At 37.9% G+C, this 19,104-nt stretch overlaps 1 protein-coding gene across 2 annotated transcripts; it reads right to left on the bottom strand.

Annotated features, from left to right (window-relative positions):
* Positions 1–5,732: 5,732 nt before the first annotated feature.
* LOC125267237 lies at positions 5,733–18,958 on the bottom strand. 2 transcript variants are annotated; one of them, XM_048188683.1, is made up of 7 exons: positions 18,444–18,957; positions 18,175–18,303; positions 17,992–18,099; positions 15,171–17,238; positions 14,811–14,852; positions 7,258–7,356; positions 5,733–6,218 (listed from the first exon to the last, which is right to left on the bottom strand). In XM_048188683.1, exons 1-7 carry the CDS (start codon positions 18,555–18,557, stop codon positions 6,001–6,003), a joined length of 2,778 nt encoding a protein of 925 aa, XP_048044640.1. In that variant the 5' UTR covers positions 18,558–18,957; the 3' UTR covers positions 5,733–6,000. The 2 variants fall into 2 exon arrangements, with proteins under 2 accessions (XP_048044640.1, XP_048044641.1); XM_048188684.1 differs by lacking the exons at positions 5,733–6,218; positions 7,258–7,356 and adding an exon at positions 10,461–10,519 and having other exon boundaries at positions 18,444–18,958.
* Between the last annotated feature and the right edge of the window lie 146 nt (positions 18,959–19,104).

Raw genomic sequence — 19,104 nt, 5'->3', positions numbered from 1 at the left:
CTCCGTATGAACTCTCGTTCTGCAGCCTATTTCCATATAAAGCAGCCTCCTGCCTCGAGAAAGAGAGAGAGGAAAATAACATCTCCCTCAGAGACACAGACAGAGAGAGAAAGAGAGAGCAATACTGCAGCCCGACTCCGATAACAACATTCAACTCAATTAAACTTCAGATTGGGGCCGTTCTCTCACAGAAACGATGAGCGTGCCGATAAAAGTCTAAACGCAGGACCTCTAACCCTACAGGTCTCTCTCTCTGTCTGTTCTATACCTGCTCTCTATGATGATAGCAGAGGGTGTATTTAAGCATGCTTACTGGAGTCTCATGATTATACGTGCATGAGGATTATTATACCCCCTGCTGGAGTAGGAGGGAGTGTGAGGGACTGATAACACAAGCCCCGTCCCCTTAAACACCCCACGGCCCACCCTTCCATGTTACCACAGAGGTGCTCGCTTACGAGTCTTTGAGTGTGGATTTAATGCTGTTTGCTAGTAATATTTCTCAGAGTTAGTGATTTGTATGGAAGCTTGTTTCCGCCACATTGTACAAAAAATCTCACAGAGTTATTTTCTCAAAATTGCGAGAAAAAAGTCTAAATTGTGAGATATAATCTCACATTCGTTTTATAGATCTACATTAACGTTCAAATGTTTGGGGTCGGTATGATTTAATGTTTTTGAAAGAAGTCTCTTCTGCTCACCAAGGCTGCATTTATTTGATCAAAAATACAGTAAAAATGGTAATATTGCGAAATATTATTAGAATTTAAAATAAATAATAGCGATCAGGCAGACCAAACTGTAAGTCGTAGAGACTTGAAACATTGAGGGCTGGTAGTACTCACAGCGTCTTCAAAGTCACCAAGGCTCACCCCGATCGGCCTGACGGGGGCGCTACAGTGGTCAAAAGTACGAAATGGCTCATAACTCTTGAACCGTTAGGCCTAGGCTCAAGTGTCTTATATCGTTAGCATGCCTTGAGTTATTTTGAATTTTTTGAAAAACCTACTTTTGTGAACTAGTCCTAGGTTTTTGACCCAATCAGAACCAAACCAGTGCAGTGAGATTCTCTGGAGTCTGATTGATTGTCAATAATTATCAAATAAAAAGTTGAAATTCTGATTCACGGTCAGTAAGGGCCACCAAAACGTTCGAAGTGGGTGGAGCCACTTTTACTAAAATGGCTATAACTCGTGAACGGAATGAAATATTTTCACCAAACTCAGCTCACCTAGGCTATGTAAGAGCTCATTCTGCGGTCGTGTGAAAAAGGACGTGGCGACTGGCCACCTGGTGGTGCTATAACAGTAAAAACACCTGAAAACGGCTATATCACCGTGAGTCCAATCGACTTGAAAATTGGTGTGCATTGTCTTCGTCTGAGGGCCATGTTGACACATCTCGAAAAACATGTCCGCCATTGGCCACTGAAGTTTGACCAGCTATCAGACAAGGTTAATGGAGGTCGATCGGAACGAAACTCACTGGACCTGTTTGACTCATGGCCCTAGAAGCATGTGAGAAATTAGAAAGAAATCGGCCACCGGGGGGCACCTTCACGTTTTTCACGTGCGTAAAGGATCGTGTATCGGGTGATTTTTTTTTGCGCACATCCACAACATTCATGCTACATGGTAGAACTGCTCATTCTGAGCAACTTTGCCTCTAGGACTGCCACTGTCCATTGGATCATTCGTTAAATATTGGAGATTGTTTCAAAAAGCAACTTTGGTGAACTAGTCCTAAGTTTTTGGCTCAACCTTGATAATTGTTAAAGGTGCCCTCGAATGAAAAATTGAATTTATCTTGGCAATAACAAGAGTTCAGTACATGGAAATGACATACAGTGAGTCTCAAACTCCATTGTTTCCACCTTCTTATATAAATCTCATTTGTTTAAAAGACCTCAGAAGAACAGGCGAATCTCAACATAACACCGACTGTTACGTAACAGTCGGGATCATTAATATGTACGCCCCCAATATTTGCATATGCCAGCCCACGTTTCCAATATTATAAAAGGCATTAGACAAGGGCAGCCAGTATTAACGTCTGTATGTGCACAACCAAATCATCAGACTAGGTAAGCAAGCAAGAACAACAGCGAAAAATGGCAGATGGAGCAATAATAACTGACATGATCCATGATTACATGATATTTTTAGTGATATTTGTAAACTGTCTTTCTAAATGTTTCGTTAGCATGTTGCTAATGTACTGTTAAATGTGGTTAAAGTTACCATCGGTTATTACTGTATTCACAGAGACAAGAGAGCCGTCGCTATTTTCATTTTTAAACATTTGCAGTCTGTATAATGCATAAACACAATTTCATTCTTTATAAATCTCTCCAACAGAGTAGCATTAGCCGTTAGCCACGGAGCACTATCAAACTCATGACGAACACTTTGTAAAGATCCACTTTGATAGTTATATTAGCTGTGTAAACTTTGTTAAGGCACTGTTCAAGGCAAGCGCGAGCTCTGTGGGCGTGGACCACGGGATTTAAAGGGGCCGCAGCATAAAATCGGCGCGTTTATAATGGTGCCCCAAAATAGGCAGTTAAAAAAATTAATAAAAAAAAATCTATGGGGTATTTTGATCTGAAACTTCACAGACACATTCAGGGGACACCTTAGATTTATATTACATATTTTAAGAACATTAGTGCACCTTTAAAAAGCTTTAAAAACTACATATTTCCTGTGGAAAATTGCCTGTATTTGCTGTAAATGTTCTTTTTACATCTATGATCGAAATGGTTACAGGCTTGCTAATTAAAACATTATACCTTTTTACGCATGTACTTAAAGGCTTTGAAACACCTGAAATGCTCGCAGCTATATTTTATTATTAATGTTGAAAACCTCTACCACTCCAAAGTTTGGGGTATGTAATTTTTTTTTTTAAATCTTACTTTTATTCAGCAAGGATGCATTAAATTGATCGAAAGTGACAGTAAGACATTTATAAAGTTACAAAAGATTTGTTTCATATATATATATATATATATATATATATATATATATACACATACATACATAATAAATTTATATAAGAACCATTATTAATTATTGAGCACCAATAATAATTGGGCAGCAAATCAGCATATTAGAATGATTTCTGAAGGATCATGTGACACTGAAGACTGGAGTAATGATGCTAAAATTCAGCTTCGATCACAGAAATAGATTATATTTTACAATATATTCAAATAGAAAAGTCATTTTAAATTCTAATATTTCACAATAGTATTTTTTTTTACTGTATTTTTGATTAAATAAATGCATCTGTGAGCAGAAGAGACTTCTTTCAAAAACAGTAAATCATCTACTGACACCAAACTTTTGAACGGTATGTATTTTTACTTTGTCAACAATTGACTCATTCATTGTTGATATTGTTAATTAAAACTATTAAAAATCATTTTCAGTAATTGAAATAAAATGTATATTAAATATTAGATGGAAAAACCTAAAATTAAAAATGTTGCCTTGGCAACATTCTTACAGTTAAAATATAAACAAACAAATGAAAATGACTAAAAGAACAAAATTACTCAAACAAGCAAAAATGAAAATATAAAAATAAAAGCTATACTTCAAAATATAAAAAAATACTAATAATATATAATACTAAAACAACAGGTCTCTTTTTTGTCTCTTAATAAATATTAGTTAAGTCAAATTGGTCCTTAAATGAGATCTCGCTGCATCTCATATTTTCAGCAGTGTTGTCGTGTTTCCTTAAACATTTCGAAATATTTACTACAAAATGGCATCACTTTACAGCAGTTAAATGAAATGTGTGTGTAATGCAACATAATTATATACGTATCAACAATTTAATTAATACTTTTAGAATTATTATATAAAAGAAAGACATCTGAGCCATCAAATGTTCCTCAGGGTGTGTTTGAGAGAAATGGAAGTTCTTCAACATTAAGACAATAATGGAGAAGCAGAAGTTCTCATCCTCCGTGGGAGAGTCGTGGGCACGGGGCCAACCAGACCTCAGCAGGAGGAACAGCTTGGCTTAATGACTAATTAAGACATCTTAACGACAATTAACTCCCCAATTAACACATCTCGCAATATGGTGTTTACCTTTCAAAGTCTTCAGCTTAGTTTCTATAAGTCCACCGAGAACAAACTATCACACGTTCTCCCACTCATAATCATTAACATATGCTTACAGAGAGCTGGAATTGAGTTCACTGCAGTAAAAGTCCTGTCGCACATTCAACCAAACGGACTATTTTTGGGTTGCCATGGTTAAACGTCAGGGTTCAGGGGGGGTTATTGTAAAATATATAGTTAAGGTGGGTTTTTCAGGTAATTGTGGAAGAATCTTAATTATACACTGTATTATAATTATAATTATACACTATTTTTAGATTATAAAATGACTGTGTTAATGATTGGCGCCTACAACAACAGTAATAAATAAAACAATTACTAAATAGCTATATTTATCTATACAGCGCAACAGTGCACTCCCACTTTTTTCTGTGGCATTGGTACTTTTCCATTCATTTTCCCCATAGGGATTTAAAAACAACAAATAATAATTGTAAAAACATTATAAGTCAAGACCTGCAAATTAATGTTTATACAAACCAACACACACACACACACACACACACACACACACACTCTTGTTTTCCTCACATAAGGGGGCCCACCGTTTTTTGGCGAGTTGTGGGGTCCACCCTTTCCAGTGTATCTATGCACATATAAAAAATCATGCAAGATAATAAACAGTTCCTAATAACAAATATAACTTCAATGTGACAATTCAGACAAAATTTTCTCCCATGTGTGTTTTTTGGTCACTTGTGGGGTTCTGGTTTCAACATTTAGAACTTATGGGGTCCACTTTCACAGACACAAACATTTCCAGTTTTTATATCCTAGCAAGGACCAAAGGTTACTATCTGGAAACAACCATTTCCATTAGTTTGGCCTTGATTATCATAGAAAATTGTATAGATTATAGTTTATATCCTTTAAATTAATCAGCTCATAAACCCATTAGCTTAGTCACTCCTATGATTGGTTGGATCTGAGCAAAATATAATGAGGCAGAAAACATAGCAGTAAAATGACATTTAGAAAAATGACCTCCGGCTCAACATATCTCAAATCCTAGTCTCCTATAAAACCAATGAGTCCTCAAATTTTGGTCTGAATTACTTCAGCCTACAAGACACCAACTGAACTTTGTCTGCATTGTATTGATCATGAAATGGACTTCTCTAATGAAGTGTTGGTGGAAAGATCTGGTTTCTCCCTGGTTATTTTTTATCCATTTCTAATGCAGTTTTGTGTTCCTAACCAGTAACCTTTGTCTTATTTAATGGGGCCTTCAACATTAGCTCCTTCAAAATGAAGACTCAACATTTCTTATGGGTTTAGAATAACAGTTTATTTAAAAAATAAACTTTTTTTGGGGGGTGAACGAATGCTTTAAGAGAATAATAAAATAAAAACAATGGAAAAAAAGACTTCACTCTAAAAAATGCTGGGTTAAAAACAACCCAAGTTGGGTTGAAAATGGACAAACCCAGTGGTTGGGTTAAATGTTTGCCCAACGTGCTGGGTAGTTTTATTTAAACCAAATATTGTTTAAAAGTTACTGTACGGCTGGCTTAAAATGAACCCAAATTAAATTAAAAATCAGACACATAATTACTAGAGGCAACAATAATAAAAGAGGAGCATTTATTAATAAGCAATTTAATAAATGTTTATTGTTTAAGTATTATTCAAATGTTTGTTTATTAAACTTGAATAAATATTAATTTCCAACATATTATGGGTTCATTTTAAGCAAGAAATATAGTAATTTTTAAACAATTTTTGGTTTAAATAAAACTACCCAGTTTGTCCATTTTCAACCCAACTTGGGTTGTTTTTAACCCAGCATTTTTTAGAGTGTGACCTTTACCTGAAAACACTTTGAACTCATGTCCCAAGCTGAACACTAGTGGACACTATTTTACTCTACTTTTCTTCGTAAAGCAGTAATGCGGTTTTTTATGAAATACTTGACTGCCTTCCAGTCTCGGGTTCCTAAAACTTCTGGTTCTGCCTCAATGCAATGCTCACAGTCCATTTTTCCAGGGACTTGGTTCCTCGTAATGAACTTCTTGAGGTGCTTTTCCACTGCAGCACATTCATCGGCGGACCAGCATCTTCTGGCTGCAGTTTGTTTGCCTAAGTATACATTAAAAAAAAAAAAAAAAAAAGTTATGTTTATGAACTTAATTTGAAAAAAAAAAAAAAAAAAAAACCCATCTGAAACACTACTGGTTTTGATTAAAATTATATATTATACACATATATACAAAAAACAAACACACACACAAACACTTAAAATTGGTTTCGTGCACACAGGGGTAAAAAAATAGCCCATGTGTACAATGAAATATACTACTGGATCTTTAATGTTGTGGGCTTATTTTTCTGCTGGAGGTCCGGAACATCTTGTTCAGATACATGGCATCATGGATTCTATCAAATAACAACAGATGAAAATCAAAACCTGACTCATCAGGACAATGATCCAAATCAAACATCAAAACCAACACAAAAATGTGTCACTGAGCACAAAATGAAGCTTCTGCCAAGGTCGTCCCAGTCCCCTGACCTGAACCCTAAAGAAAATGAGTGGAGTGAAGGGAAGAGAAGAAGCACCAACATGGAGCTGGAATCTGAAGGATCTGGAGAGATTCTGCATGGAGGAATGATCTCTGATCTCTGGTCAGGTGTTCTCCAAACTCATCAGGCATTATAGAAGATGACTCCGAGCTGTTATCTTGGGAAAAAGGAAGTTGCAAAAAGTATTGAATAAAAGGGTATGATTAATTGTGAGCAATGTGTATTAGAGAAAAACATTTCTCTCATAATGAGATTTCCCCCCCATTTAAAATTATTATTCTCCAATGAAAGTTGGGATTTTTGTAGATTTTTTAAATAAAAGATCAAAAGTATTAACGATGCAGATTTATTTTCACAGCCTTCTTTGGTCATATTCACTAAGGGTATGAATAACCATCAAAATAAAGTGAATAGTCGATCTCATAACTCTGAGTGTTAGTAGACTGGTAGGGTTAGGTTTAGTTGAGTTACTTATGTAGTTACTTATAGTCAGTAGAATTCTAATATGTCAACTTTTCCAGGGCCCAAAAACACCCTCAGACCCCAAAGGATTAAAGATCAGCTGAACCATCAATCTGCTTTACTTTAAGCTCACCTCTCTTTTTGGCCGTCTTTGCTTTTGGTTGCAAATATACTGTTGAAGTTGGTTCCTCAATGGACTTCACGCTGTCTACAGCTTCCGGAATAAATTCATCTGAGTGCAAGAAAAAAAAAAAAAAAGTATTTAAAAAGAAAAATCAATCTATTTAAAAAGACAAATCAAAATCTAAATTAACTGCAAGCAACACTGACAAGATTATGACCTATCATACAGAAACTTTAAAAGTCAATGCTCAAATGTTCGAGTTTTTTTTTTTTTTTTTAAGTTTATTTAGCCATATGATGTTATAAAAATGGGGTGAAGCATCATGACTGAACTTTCTATTTGGTCTGTAGTAGTTTGGACAGGACTTTGATAGCACAGATAAGGCTCACACCGTGTCTACACCAGACGTGATTTATCGCGTTGCGCCGCAACAGCTAAAAGCTGTCTACACTGAACGTGACACGATGACCATTGGACTACGTCACAAATAGAATGGGGAATCGCTCCGTGCCGCATCCAGTGTAGACAATATCACGGATTATAATGGGATCTATTGTCTTTTGACATGTTGCGTCGCTCGCATCCGGTGTCACTCCAATGCTCACTACTGTACAGACTCAGGCTCCAAATCACTACTGTGCAGACAAAGGCAAATGACGTAACCGGTCAAGATGACAGCAGCCAATACTGGGTGTTGTCATCAACAATGTTTTAGTTTTACCTTTTCTATAGTGGAATGAAGTGGAGATGTGTCATCTGTTTTTTTTGTTCGTTTTGTTTTGGGTTTTTTGTGTGTGTGGGGGGGGGGGGGTCTATGATTCACAGTCTATGTTTAAAGTAAAGGCTTATATTAAAAGGAACATATGGAAAACACATGAAAAAAAAGTTCTTTATTTTTGTTATTTAATTAAAACAAGCAAACTTTCTTATATTTTAGATTCATTGCACAGTAACTGAAATATTTCAAGAGTTTTTTTGTTTTAATTCTGATGGTTACAGCTTACTAGAGCTGCAACTAACGATTATTTTTTCTGTTGACTAATCTAACGATTATTTTTATTAAATATTTTTTATTAATTTAGTGTTCTTTTTTTTGATTAGTCAAGTCAAGTCAAGTCAAATTTATTTATATAGCGCTTTTACAATTGGTAATTGTTTCAAAGCAGCTTTACATATTAGAAGCACAGAAAAAAGGGAAGTGGTTAAAAATAAGCTGTACAAACAAGCGTGGTAATATGTAACATATACAAGATGGTGCTACATTAAGCCAATGTCGGCTGACTCCCAGGGGTGGAAAAAAACCCCTAGGAGAAAAACCCAGCGTGCTAACACTGGGAAAAAAGTCCTAGGAGGGAAAAAACCCCTTGGAAGATATATATAATATATATATCAATATATATATATCAAAATCTAAATTATACATTTTATTATAGAGATTAAAAATAGATTATATATAAATATATGTAAGCGGATACGGGGATTAGCTACTGAATCCTTTGGATAACTTTACAAAAAATTATAAGTACAACTTCTAATATAATATTTCAACTTTTATTAATTTTTTTTTTTCAACTGACTGACTTCTCATGTGATTTATGAGCTTCTACAACTTTTGACCTCCTAATTGAACTCCTTTCCACAAACTGATCGTAGAAATAAAAAACAGAATAAAAATGGTAACACTTTACAATAAGGTCTCATTTATTAACATTAATGTATTAACCAACATCAACTAACAATGAGCAATATATTTGCTACAGTATTTATTAATCTTTGTTTATGCTAGTTAATAAAAATAGTCATTGTTAGTTAATGATAGTTCACAGTGCATTAACTAATGCTAACAAATGAAACCTTACTGTTTGTGCTTAATAAGATTAAGAGAAATCTGTTATTCATTTTTATGGTAACACTTTACAATAAGTGCAACCATAATCACACTCTCTCAATATTCAAAGTGCAATTAAGACCAATTTTTTTCTTTGATACAGAGCTAAGAGATTGTTACAACTACACTGCCCATCCTAAAATAGCTTTCATATTGAGAGATATATTCATCAGAAATCTCGTTTGAATGCGCCCACGCGTCTACTTTCACATTCACGATGGCATGTAACTCTGTAAATATGGAGCGGCGGCGACCGTTATCCAGCTGAATTAAATGTTTTTTTATTTAAATACAAAGCAAAACGACAGTGGAGGCATAATGTAAACGTTGCGGTGGCATATTCTTTCCTAATCATCCTAACACTCTGTCATGACAATATCACAAGACTACTTTTCACCTCGACAAGAAATCTCGTCACATTTTAATCTAGTCACATTTTAATCTCATGTCACACCCCTAGTGCTCGTGCATCGCAGTTGTGCTGCCGCGGTACGCCATCTCGTTTTTGCAAAGGGAACAAAGGACCATTTTATTTGGCCTCTGTTTAAAGTATTCCCATACTTTTGATAATCGTGGTCTAGGTTTTTGTGATAGAATAGAACTTTCTCCATTCCCAGGAGCAGAAGCCGCCATTACGCAAGATGAATGTAAACAATGTGACGCGTTGACGCATTTCACGCACGTCGATGTATTTTCGTAGTCGACGTAATTGATTACGTCGACACGTTGTTGCAGCACTACAACTTACAGCTTGGGAAAATGAAAAAAAAAAAAACCAAAAAAAAAAAAAAAAAAAGAGCATCTCAAAAAATGAAAATATTCCACTGAGCTTGATTAGTTTTGAGTATAAATATTGGGTACCTCCTAAACTAGTTTAGAACATGCAACCTCAATTATGGGGAAGACTACTGATATGACAGTCGTCCAGAAGATGAACATCAACAACCTACACAAGGAGGGTAAACCACAGAAGGTCATCGCTGAAAGAGCTAGCTGTTCACAGAGAGCTGTATCGAAATATACACATAGGAAGTTGACTGGAAGGAAAAAGCATGGTAGGAAAAGGTGCATAAGCAACAGGGATGACTGCAGCCTTGGGAAGATTATCAGGAAAAGCAGATTCAAGAACTTGGGAGAGCTTCACAAGGAGTGGACCGAAGCCGGAATCGGTGCATCAAGAGCCACAGCACACAGACATCTTCAACTGTCACATTACAACTGTCACATTCCTAGAACCAAGTCACTTCTGAATCAGAAACAAAGCAAGAAGCATCTCACCTGGGCTAAGGAGAAAAAGAACTGGATTGTTGCTCATTGGTCCAAAGTCCTCTTTTCAGATGAAAGCAAGTTTTGAATTTTATTTGGAAATTATGGTCCCAGAGTCTGGAGGAAGAGTGGAGAGGCACAGAATCAAAGTTGCTTGAAGTCCAGTGTGAAGTTTCCACAGTCAGTAATGATTTGGGGTGCAATGTCATCTGTGTTGGTCCACTGTGTTTTATCAAGTACAAAATCAATGCAGCCATCTACCAGGAGATTTTAGAGTACTTTATGCTTCCTTCTGCTGACAAGCTTTTGGAGATGCGGATTTCATTTTGCAGCAGGTCTTAGCACCTACCCACAGTGCCAGAACTACTTTTAAGTGGTTTGCTGACCATAATATTACTGTGCTTGACTGGTCAGCCAATTCGCTGGACCTGAACCCCATAGAGAATCTATGGGATATTGTCAAGAGGAAGATAAGTAGCATCCGACCCAACAATACAGACAAGCTAAAGGTCGCTATCAAAGCAACCTGGGCTTTAATAATACCTCAGCAGTGCCACAGACTAATCGCCTCCATGCCACGCTGCATTGCAGGATTTTTTTTCCAAAAGGAGCCCCTACCAAGTATTGAGTACATAATTAAACCTTTGGATATTGTTTTTTTAATTGATCTTTGAGAAAATATTCTATTTTTTAAGATACTGATTTAATTTTCCTAAGCTACAAGTTGTAACCATCGGAATTACAACAAAAACTCTTGAAATATTTCAGTTTGTCTGCAATGAATCTAGAATATAAGAATGTTTGCTTTTCTAATTTTTTGAGATGCACCTATGGGGTGTTATACAGATCAGCAATTTTTTGGTACGAGTCTTTCCGTTACAACACAGAAGGGGACAGCGACACAGGAATGCAGGTAATGATGTTTACTGAACAACCAGTTGACAGAGTGCAGGTAAGTGATAGCAGGTAAATACGATGGCAGATATGGATGTAGAACTGATACTTGTCTTTGTGTTGCAGTAATGGCAGACGGATGACAGACTTTGAGCTGGAGCAGACTCAGATGAACTCACGAAGGAAGAGGAGACAATGAGGAAACGAGGGAACACACAGGTAAGTATCTTCAGTGGAGTCCTTAAGGTAAGCAAGCAGGTAAGACCATGTGCAAACGAGACTGGACAGTGACTGAGTGAGTGCGTGAGTCTTTTGTGCTGCTGCTGATGAGGGTGGTGATGGGCTGCAGGTGTGCGTGATTAAAACGGCGGTGATGACGTGAGCTGTGTCTGTGTGAAGGTAGAGCCTGGCTAGTCTGTGACATTACTAGGGGAATAGGGAATAGATCTTCCCTTGGAGCACTGGCTCACCCAGAAGCAGATCAATAGCGCAGTCCCATGGCCGGTGTGGAGGCTTTCTTGGGCAGAAGACATCACTGAAGTGGGAGTAACACTGGGGAATGTCCACTGAACGGTTGTCTAGGGGGCTTTCTTAAAGACGTAGCACAGACTGGTAATTCTTCAAAACAAGGAGAGCTTGGAACAGGAAACTCAGGAAAGCAGTCCAGGAAGCAGTTGTCACCCCACTTCAGGATTTCCCCAGTATTCCATGAAATGACTGGGTTATGCTGCTCCAACCACGGGCGCCCTGAAGATCGGTGGATTCCTCCAGAACCAGCAGATGGGGTTGCTCAACGTGGAGGATGCCGACTTGAAGTTGGATCGGGCCTGCGCTGAAGCGCACTTGACTTCGGCTGACGAGCCTTCCAGTTACCAAGTGGATCTGGTAAGTCGACGGCGTGGCTGTTGTCTTGAGATCGAGCTGTCGGCAGAGGGCGCCGGATAAGAAATTACCAGCTGACCCAGAATCGAGGAGGGCACTGACTGGAAGAGACAAACCGGCAGCAGTAAGGTTTTACAATAGTGGTGAGTGGTTTCATCTTATTAATAGAGGGAATAATCACACTCACCATGGGATGAACTGGGCGAGTGGGGCATTCAGAGATGTAATGCCCAGATAATCCACAATATAAACATAAGTTCTGGGTCAACCGTCTCTGCCGCAGACAGACGAGTGTTTTCAATTTGTATGGGTTCATTGGCTGGTTCTGGGGAGCTGACGGATTCTGGTCGGCGGAGTGAAGATGGAAAAGCGGCTGGCCCTGGTGCTCTGAGACAAGACTGCATTCGAGTGGCAAATCTGATGGATAGTTGAATGAAGTGTTCAAGCCCGATGGAATCCTCGTATGCAGCCCTTGACAATATGTGGTGATAAGGGCCTGCTCGTTCCATCTGCTAGCTGCAGCAAGGGTTCTGAATTGGAGAGCATAGTCGTTAACAGTCATTGAACCTCGTTTCAATTGGTATAACTGCTCACCGATGGATGAATCCCACGCGGGTCTTCCAAAGACGACTTTGAAGTGAGCAATGAGACTGGGTAATGGAATTTTTCTGGGACCAGAGCGGTTCAGCCCAGCGAAGCGCCTTGCTAGTTGAGAGATTATAAAAGCTACCTTAGCATTGTCGTTGGAATACAGGTGCAGTTGCATCTCCAGGACCAGCGAACATTGCAGGAGGAATCCATTGCAATCCTCCTCCGAACCAGAGAAGGGTGCCGGTTTGGCCATGGGGACTAGCGACGGCAGGTGGTGAGGAAGAGGCGGCGGTGGATGCGGAAGTGCTTGCTGGTGAAGATGCGGGTGGAGTGGCTGTGAGTGCTCGGCGCAATGCGTCTATGACCTCTTGGAATGGATCCGCGGTACTCATACTGGTGTTCAGCGGTGTTGGGCCGGTCTTCCGTTACAACACAGAAGGGGACAGCGACACAGGAAAGCAGGTAATAATGTTTATTGAACAACCAGTTGAGTGACAGAGTGCAGGTAAGTGATAGCAGGTAAATACGATGGCAGATATGGATGTAGAACTGATACTTGTCTTTGTGTTGCAGTAATGGCAGATGGATGACAGACTTTGAGCTGGAGCAGAAATAGATGAACTCACGAAGGAAGAGGAGACAATGAGGAAACGAGGGTAAGTATCTTCAGTGGAGTCCTTGAGGTAAGCAAGCAGGTAAGACCATGTGCAAACGAGACTGGACAGTGACTGAGTGAGTGCGTGAGTCTTTTGTGCTGCTGCTGATGAGGGTGGTGATGGGCTGCAGGTGTGCGTGATTAAAACGCCGGTGATGACGTGAGCTGTGTCTGTGTGAAGGTAGAGCCTGGCGTGCCTGTGACACTTTCAGTTTGGTACACAGCATTATAGTCGTTTTAATTTTAACCACTGCATTTTAACCACTGTTAAACTTCATCGGAAAAGAAGAAGAAACCATTTACCAAGAGGAAATCATTAACTTTGTTTAACTTAACCTTTGTAGCTTTAAGGATTGAGCTGTATTTAATTTAGAATTTAGTGTTTGATAACTTTATTCAATTTCTGTATATTTCTGCTTAAAGGTTCTCTAAGCGATCCTGGGTGGAGTAACTTCCTGTTGACGTTCTTAGTGTTGTCAAACAAAACAGAGGCTAGCTAGACCCTCCCTCCTCCTCCTCCTCCCCTCCCATCCGTGCTTCCTGAAACAGTCATGAAGGCGCATTTAAAATCATTCTGATCGGTTATTGGCTGGAGCGCGTTTATTATGTTTCGTGGTCCAGGCTGCACCAGTTTGTTTTTGTTGCCATTTTTGGAGCTTGTGGCGACTACAGAGACCACATTTTTTTAACGTGTGTTCAGGGGACAGGCAGCTAGCGGATAATGAGGAGATGTTTGCTGTATGTGACAAAAAATGTTTTGGCCTAAAAACATGTGACATCGCTTAGAGCACCTTTAAGGGCTCAGGTAGCTAAATATGTAATTTATTATAATGGGTTATTTTTTAAAGTCTAATAAATGTTAAAAATGATAGTTCTCAATTATACTGTATAGTTAAATGGCTATAGTCAATTGTAAAATATTAAAAGGGGGGGGGTAAAGACATCAGTAGTATTGGTATCAATAAAAGACAGCATTAAACAAATATTAAAAATATACTAAGTTATTTGTGCATTTTTGAATATTGATATAAAAATAATGTTTAAAAACAATGTTAGGTGGGATTAATCTCAATTTCAGAAAAAAGTGTGATTACTTTTTTTTTATTTGATTAACAGCACTAGTATTTTTTATATAGAAAATGGCGTATTTACATAAACTAATAAAAAGCAGCAGAGTTTTGTAAACAGCTCGAAGTAGTCATGTCATCTCCATAAGAACGGCCAATTTGGCCAATTAAGATTGGCCAATTTGGACCAAATTTCATTGGCTCTGTACTTGTACTCTGCACAGTGACAAAGTTGAATCTAATTTTAATCAGTTAATTTAAATAAGGTCATTCATAAACATTAAATAAATAATAAAAAAAAAAAATCATACAGACACACCTTCTTCTTGAGAGCACTCATCCATGTCCACGTCAACAGCCTCTGAAATAATAACAGAATAGAATATGAATAGAATAGTAATAGAATATGAATGAGTTGGAAAGCTGAAACTGGGATCAACCCAACAAGAGTAGGCAAAAATACTTGATAAAGAACTGAACGGACTGTCTAAAACGGTCCAGTTATGGTCTATTATAACTATAAAACCTGCTCTCCCCATGAGTATGTTATTCTGTCCTATTTAATTCCATTCTACTAACCACAACTCAATTCAATTTTACTACTCTATTTAAATGCTACATCTCTAAAAGAGAATGATTTACAGATGGACAAAAAAAAAAAAAAAAAAAGGCTTAATACCAGTCACATCAAGCTGAATTTCATCCAGATTCTTCCCCTTGTACTCTCCTAGCCGTCCCTTTTCCAGAGCTAAAAGTACTTTGCTAATTTTAGCCAGCTGGAGGGTGCCTTCTGGAAGACGGTAGTGCTTTCTGTGGACTGCAATGTTGTGGCCAAGGAAATCTGCTAACTGGTCGAGTTCTGTTGTTTTCAGATTTAGAACGGTTGACAGAGTAGCAATGTGTTTCCTTAGTTTTGTTGAAGTTAGCGCTTCGGGATGTTTGATGTCATCACATTCGTTCACAAACTGCCTAATGCAATCAGAACCCCTCAAGTAATGGACAGAGTGTGGCAATGCAAACAAGAAGCCATTTTCTTTCAGAACTCCACATTCTTCTCGCTTCTCGGTCAAAGCATCAAGTGATTCCCTCATTACTGGAGTAAGGAGAACAGGGACTTTCCTTCCTCTCTTTCCTACTATGGCAACCCGGACAAAATGTTTGCAAAGCTTCTGCTCGAGTGCTGTAAGGGCTAGGTTAACATCTTCATGAGTTTCTGATGTATCCTTTGACAAGTACACAGACAAGGGCATTCGGGATACCTCTCCTGATCTACGGCGGTTGAAGAGGATAACATTTGCCAGGGTCACTTTAGCTAGGTCTTTCCAGTTTAATGGAGAAGGCTCTTTTTGAAGAGCATCAAGTAGTTCTTGCTGTTTGTCAGACAAATAGCAATGAAGTTTTTGGACGTCCTGTGTGAACGGCAGAACCTGAGGAGAATTCCACTTGGTCTGATTAAGCTGAGTAAGTGCTTGACTCGCAATGTCAAATTTCCAACTTTCTTGATATAACAGTGCAAATTCCTCAGCATCTTTGGCAGTCTGTTGATCTTTCCTCATCAGTCCTTCAGACTTGATAAACATAGCTAAAGCATGCAAGCCATGCCCAACTTTGCGAGCAAGAGATGGACGTTTATATTTGCCAGTTGTGTCACTAAAACCAGCAAGGCATCTTGTAGCTCTGACAACCTGACTGTACTTTTCAGGTTTTATGAGTTCTTTTATTGACTTCACATGCGTCACCTTTTTTGCTTCAAGTACCAGCCTGGCAAGCTCTCTGAGTTTCTGTCTGATATATTGATGTTGGCTAGTTACGTGCTCATTCTTACTGAATAATCTGAGACCATACTCAAGAATGCAGCGGTCTTCCTTAACTGCAACTGCAACTTCGTCCTGGTTCATTTCGCTCAGGAACTTCCAGTATGCGTCACTAAAACCAGCTGGAGCAGGTTCTGCAAAAGCACACAACGCTTGAACTCTGGATTTTCCTCGTTTAGAGTTTTTGCCCTGAGGCTTAAAATTGCAAACCTTAAAATGTCTCCACATCACTTTTTTTCGGAACAGTCCGTAGCAGTAAACACAGTGCGTAAATTCTTGTCCTTCAGTTTTTTTCTTTGGTTGCTTCCATGGGATGAGTTGGCCTTTGCGGCTCTCCAAAACTTCAACGTTGTGCTCAAAGTTTCCTTTGTTTCGGATATAATCTAACTGTAGTCTCCTTTCTTTCGAGTTCTTTGGCAAACTTAATGCTTTAGCAACTTCAACTACGTCGCTGTGTTTACGTGACAAGTGTCTGGACATTTTCTGAACAACTTGGCTACAAAACAAGCAGTGATGCTTCTTGTTGTATCTTCTAGACCCATCTTCTTTTTTTAAAACTTCATTAACATAGACAGAGGGCTCTTCAAGAGGAACTGAAACACTCATCGCCTTCTTACTATATGTTTGCCCTGTTTTCTCTCTGCTTCTTTCATCTCTGCTATTGGAAAATCTTTGCACAGAGTCTTGACTTGTTTCAAATCTTCTGCTCTGACTGGACTCAAATTGGCTCTGACCTGAAGACTTGCACCTGCTCTTACTTGATGACTTGCTTCTGCTTTGACTAATAGATGACTTTGGTTTATTTTCCAGAGATAACTTCAAGCTGCAGTCACTGTCATTGCTTTCCCCTGTACTTTCCTCCCTGGGATCTGGAATATACTCATCTTCGCTATCGCCACATGAGTCATCTGATTCTACAAGATGCCTTTGAATCTTTCAAAAAAGAAAAAGAAAAGGTTAACAGGATTAGTCCCCCAAAATGAAGGTCATCAATCATTTATGTGCATTAGTGATCCTTCATAACATGATAGAAATAAATACAGATCACTCATTTTGACCAGAAGTTTGCACTACTTAATAGGTTTATAATGTTATATATTGTTTATTACAAACACAGAGCATTTAGTTTCAATTGGACAAGCATAGATTACCATTAGCCAGCCTGAACGACATACAAGTCTTAAAACTGTTGGTTGCAATCAATTTCCATTCAATGTGTATATATGTATATATAAACTTTAGCATGAAAAACTGACTAAACAATGAACTGCCTACTGCATGTTGGGATGACATACATTCTGTAAGGAACCTAGGTAAAAATGTAGAGAGCTTTTAAACAAGTAAATTAAATTAGAAATTAAAAATGAACTATTAATTAAAAGTTAGACCAAGAGACTAAAATCATTGACAGTGTGCCAAATATAGAGAAAAGCATAAGGTGGCACACCCCTTTCAATATTATTTGGAGCAACAATGGACTGGCATCATGTTAATGGATGAGAAATCTTAAGTTACTGTTAGTATAGTTTGACTATGAAAGGTATTTGAAGTTTACGTTTATGGAGACCTTATTCGCTTGTTAAGTCGTGACGTAAGGAATGCCGTTTCCGGGTCGGTTACATACAAAATCTGGAGTTTGGGTAGCATCAACCATTAAGTAACAAAGCATAAAAAAATTAGGCTTACAGGATGGTGACAGCTTCTCTTTGGCCTTTGTGGAGCCATTTCCGACATAGTGTCAATCTCATCTGTGCTTTCATCACTTGGAACAGAACAATCTGGTACTTTATCCATCTGCAAATAGGGAGTTTGGTCATGGTATGGTTGTTCACATTCTATCAAAATCATTTAATAAAATCATTTGCATACCGAAATGCTTTTTGTCCTTCGCTTTGGAACAACTTTGTCTGATTGAGAACTGGACTCCTCATCAGTTTCATCAACTATACTCTCACTCGAGTCAAACAGAGGGTCAGAATAATCAGGTACCCCATCCATCTGGCAAAAAGGGAGTCATTTTAATGTACGATTATACATTTTTGCTTACACTCTATTAAAACCAGTCACAGGGAAAAAAATGTTTGAACTATTTAGAAAAACTTTACACAAGAATTTAAAGTACTGCATCTGAGGCATACCTGAATGTTTTCATTCCTTGTCTTTTGTCGAACAAAAGAGGTAGGGTTGTCTTTCTCATCATCAGTCTCATCACTTTCGGAATAATTTACCAGGCCAAACCCTTCAGTAAACATCTAAATAGAATTAAAATAAATACACATTAAAAATAACTTTTAAATGAGCAACAGAAAAACAGAAATAACCCACATACATGTGTTCGAGTTCGACACAGTTCAACCAAGAGTGTGCAGCTCTTAAAGGGGCCACACCATATTTATACTCGTTACACATGCCTTTAATAAAAATATCTTCAGCCCCCTCCCGCTGAAGCTTTGAATATTCAGTGCCGTTTACTACTGAGCTGCGAATCAAAAAAAAAAAAAAAAAAAAAAAAAAGGTATTCTGACCAGCCCTAATGGTATTATCACGACACAAACTTATTCGCAAAAATGTGTTGTCATAATACAGTATAACAGGTTTAATAACCATTTTCTTACAACAAAAATAACAGAACATTTAAATACAATTAAGCAATAGACAAAAGATGTATAAAGTTAAAAAAAAAAAAAAAAAAAAAAAAAAATGTACACAGATTAAAATGCAAAAGAACTATAAAGACCAATAGGTATCATTTTACAATAAGATCTCAGTTAGTTAATGCATTCAAATTCAAAATGAGCA

Source organism: Megalobrama amblycephala, linkage group LG4 (genome assembly GCF_018812025.1).
Source record: "Megalobrama amblycephala isolate DHTTF-2021 linkage group LG4, ASM1881202v1, whole genome shotgun sequence".
Lineage (NCBI taxonomy): Eukaryota > Metazoa > Chordata > Actinopteri > Cypriniformes > Xenocyprididae > Megalobrama > Megalobrama amblycephala.
The sequence above is the reverse complement of the archived record's forward strand: the minus strand, read 5'-3'. Positions and strand labels throughout refer to the sequence as shown.

Excerpts from the sequence above, each read along its gene's own strand:
- LOC125267237 (XM_048188683.1), bottom strand. The coding sequence starts at position 18,557 with ATGTTTACTGAAGGGTTTGGCCTGGTAAATTATTCCGAAAGTGATGAG. Across the intron at positions 18,100-18,174 it reads GAAGGACAAAAAGCATTTCG|ATGGATAAAGTACCAGATTG; the intron begins GTATGCAAATGA and ends CCCTATTTGCAG. Across the intron at positions 7,357-14,810 it reads TGAGTGCTCTCAAGAAGAAG|ATGAATTTATTCCGGAAGCT; the intron begins GTGTGTCTGTAT and ends TCTTGCACTCAG.